This window comes from Elephas maximus, chromosome X, assembly GCF_024166365.1.
Source record: "Elephas maximus indicus isolate mEleMax1 chromosome X, mEleMax1 primary haplotype, whole genome shotgun sequence".
NCBI classification, from domain to species: Eukaryota; Metazoa; Chordata; class Mammalia; order Proboscidea; family Elephantidae; genus Elephas; species Elephas maximus.
Genome location: NC_064846.1, coordinates 55,394,464 through 55,396,831, shown reverse-complemented (window position 1 = coordinate 55,396,831; position 2,368 = coordinate 55,394,464). Strand labels below are relative to the sequence as shown.

General features: G+C 48.7%; 1 protein-coding gene across 1 annotated transcript; it reads left to right on the top strand.

Moving 5' to 3' along the window:
- The first annotated feature begins 274 nt into the window (after window positions 1-274).
- On the top strand, window positions 275-1,750 carry LOC126069629 (transcription elongation factor A protein-like 4). The gene is made up of 3 exons (XM_049873230.1): window positions 275-313; window positions 681-1,028; window positions 1,407-1,750. Exons 2-3 carry the CDS (start codon window positions 707-709, stop codon window positions 1,748-1,750), a joined length of 666 nt encoding a protein of 221 aa, XP_049729187.1. The 5' UTR covers window positions 275-313; window positions 681-706.
- The last annotated feature ends 618 nt before the right edge of the window (window positions 1,751-2,368 follow it).

Genomic DNA, 2,368 nt, shown 5'->3' with positions numbered 1-2,368 from the left:
AAGATTGACCTCCGGGAAAAGGGGGTGGGGGTGGAGCAGGTTGCCTCCGGGGGAGGGGGACAATGAAACTCAAAAATTGGAAAACATCCTGGTCTGTCTTCTGATGCCTGAAAAGATGTGGCGGCTGGGGGGCGGAGATGGGGGAGGGAATCGTTGGGTGAGGAGGCCCGGATTCAGGAAAGGACCCTTGTTGCTGTGTGTCCATCGAGTGCCCTGCCCCTGCCTCCTGTCTGTCTGCAGGTCTGGGTGTCTGTTGTTCCCAGCACTCTTCAAAGCGAGAGAAGGAAAAGAAACCTGTCCAGAAGCTGTGCAGGTCTGTGAGAGGGGACACTGGACTAGACCTGGGGCTGGGGGGAGTGTGGAGGGCAAGAGCTGGGCAGAATTTGGGGACCCCCCCCATCCAACTCATACACATACACACCCTCCCACTCTGGAAGTAGAGATGGTGACAGGGCCTGCCTGGGAAAGGGTTGGCTCATGTGTGGAAGAGGAATTGGAGGTGGGGAGGGGGTAAGGGGTGGGCAGAAGGCACACTTGGAGGCCGGGCCAGGTTAAGGAAACCCTCAGGAGGGCAGAGATGCAAGAACTATCCGGACCTGCCCTCCACTCCTAAGTCCTCAGTCTCCCTTTTCTCCTCCTGTCTCCTCCCATCTCCCCTGTCCCCCCCCCCCCACCCCCAGGACAGGAAAAGGAGGAGAATCTCAACATGGAAAAACGCTGCAGTGAAAATGAAGGAAAGCCTGAAAACCAAGGAAAGATGGAAAATGAAGAACAACCACAGATTAAGGGAAAGCCAGAAGTAGCTGGTACTCTGGAAGACAAGGAAAAGTTAGGAAATGAGGGAAAGACAGAAAAGAAGGCAAAGACAGAAGATGAGGAAATGCTAAAAGATAAGGAAAAACTGGAGGGTGAGGCAAAGGGAAAGCCTGAAGGTGAGGAAGAGGGAAAGCTGGAGGGTGATATAGAGGGAAAGCCTGAGGGTGAGGCAAAGGGAAAGCCTGAGGGTGATATAGAGGGAAAGCCGAAGGGTGAGGAAGAGGGAAAGCTGGAGGGTGAGGAAGAGGGAATGCTGGAGGGTGAGGAAGAGGGAATGCTGGAGGGTGAGGAAGAGGGAAAGCCTAAGGGTGAGGAAGAGGGAAAGCTGGAGGGTGAGGAAAAGGGAATGCTGGAGGGTGAGGAAGAGGGAAAGCTGGAGGGTGAGGAAGAGGGAATGCTGGAGGGTGAGGAAAAGGGAATGCTGGAGGGTGAGGAAAAGGGAATGCTGGAGGGTGAGGAAAAGGGAATGCTGGAGGGTGAGGAAAAGGGAATGCTGGAGGGTGAGGAAAAGGGAATGCTGGAGGGTGAGGAAAAGGGAATGCTGGAGGGTGAGGAAAAGGGAAAGCGGGAGGGCGAGGGAAAGCCAAAAGAAGAAGGAAATCCAGAGAGTGAAACTAGGGCTTCAGGAAAGCGCCCAGCTGAGGATGATGTACCCAAAAAAGCAAAAAGAAAAACCAACAAAGGGCTGGGTCAGTACCTTAAGGAATATAAAGAGGCCATACATGATAGGCATTTGAGCAACGAGGAGATGATAAGAGAATTCGATGAGATGGCTAGGGTGGAAGATGAGGTAAAAAAAAACAGACAGAAATTGGGGGACTTTATAAGGATGCAAAAATGTTTTCAGAATCCCTTCTACCCAAAGTGCCCAGGGGCAATCAAAGGTGCCTCTAAGGCCCCACCAAGGGACTTTGAGGACAAGCCCTCCCTGTAGTGCCTTTGGATTTCAAGTCTGCTTTGACTTGACTGATTAGAACATTGCCAACCCTGCTTTCTTTTTCCTTGCATTTCCCTGGTAGGCATTTGCCAGGCTCTGTGCTTTTACCTATCCTGATACTACGCTTTAGGTGTCACTCCTGTTACCAGCAGCCTTTTGACCAGACTGTAGTGCTCTGTGTTTCAGTAGGGGATTCTCACCCATGTACATGGAAGAAAGGTTCGTGATTATTTGAAAAATAAAGCAGCTGATATCATATGTACGTGTGTTAGTGTTTCTTAAAAGGTGCTAGAGTTCTACCTGGCCCATTTTTTGAAAAACAAAGTTAAAAAAAAAGCCAAAACATAAATTTCTATAGATATCTTTGTACAGGGAAAACAGTTTTGTCCACTAAAAGGTTAACAGTGGTCTTCTCAATTGGAAGATTGTGGGGAATTTCTTTCCTTTCCTTCTCTCATCTATCCATTTTTTTCCCAAAGAACACAGATTAACTTTGTCATAAAGAAATAATTAAAGATAAAAAAAAACTTGGATCAAAAATACACAAAAAGCAATCAGCTGTCCAGTGAACTTATGAAAACAGTGGAGATACTTAAAATTCTTCCTGTCAGAACT

Excerpts from the sequence above, each read along its gene's own strand:
- LOC126069629 (XM_049873230.1), top strand. The coding sequence starts at position 707 with ATGGAAAAACGCTGCAGTGAAAATGAAGGAAAGCCTGAAAACCAAGGA. Across the intron at positions 1,029-1,406 it reads TATAGAGGGAAAGCCGAAGG|AAGAAGGAAATCCAGAGAGT; the intron begins GTGAGGAAGAGG and ends GAAAGCCAAAAG.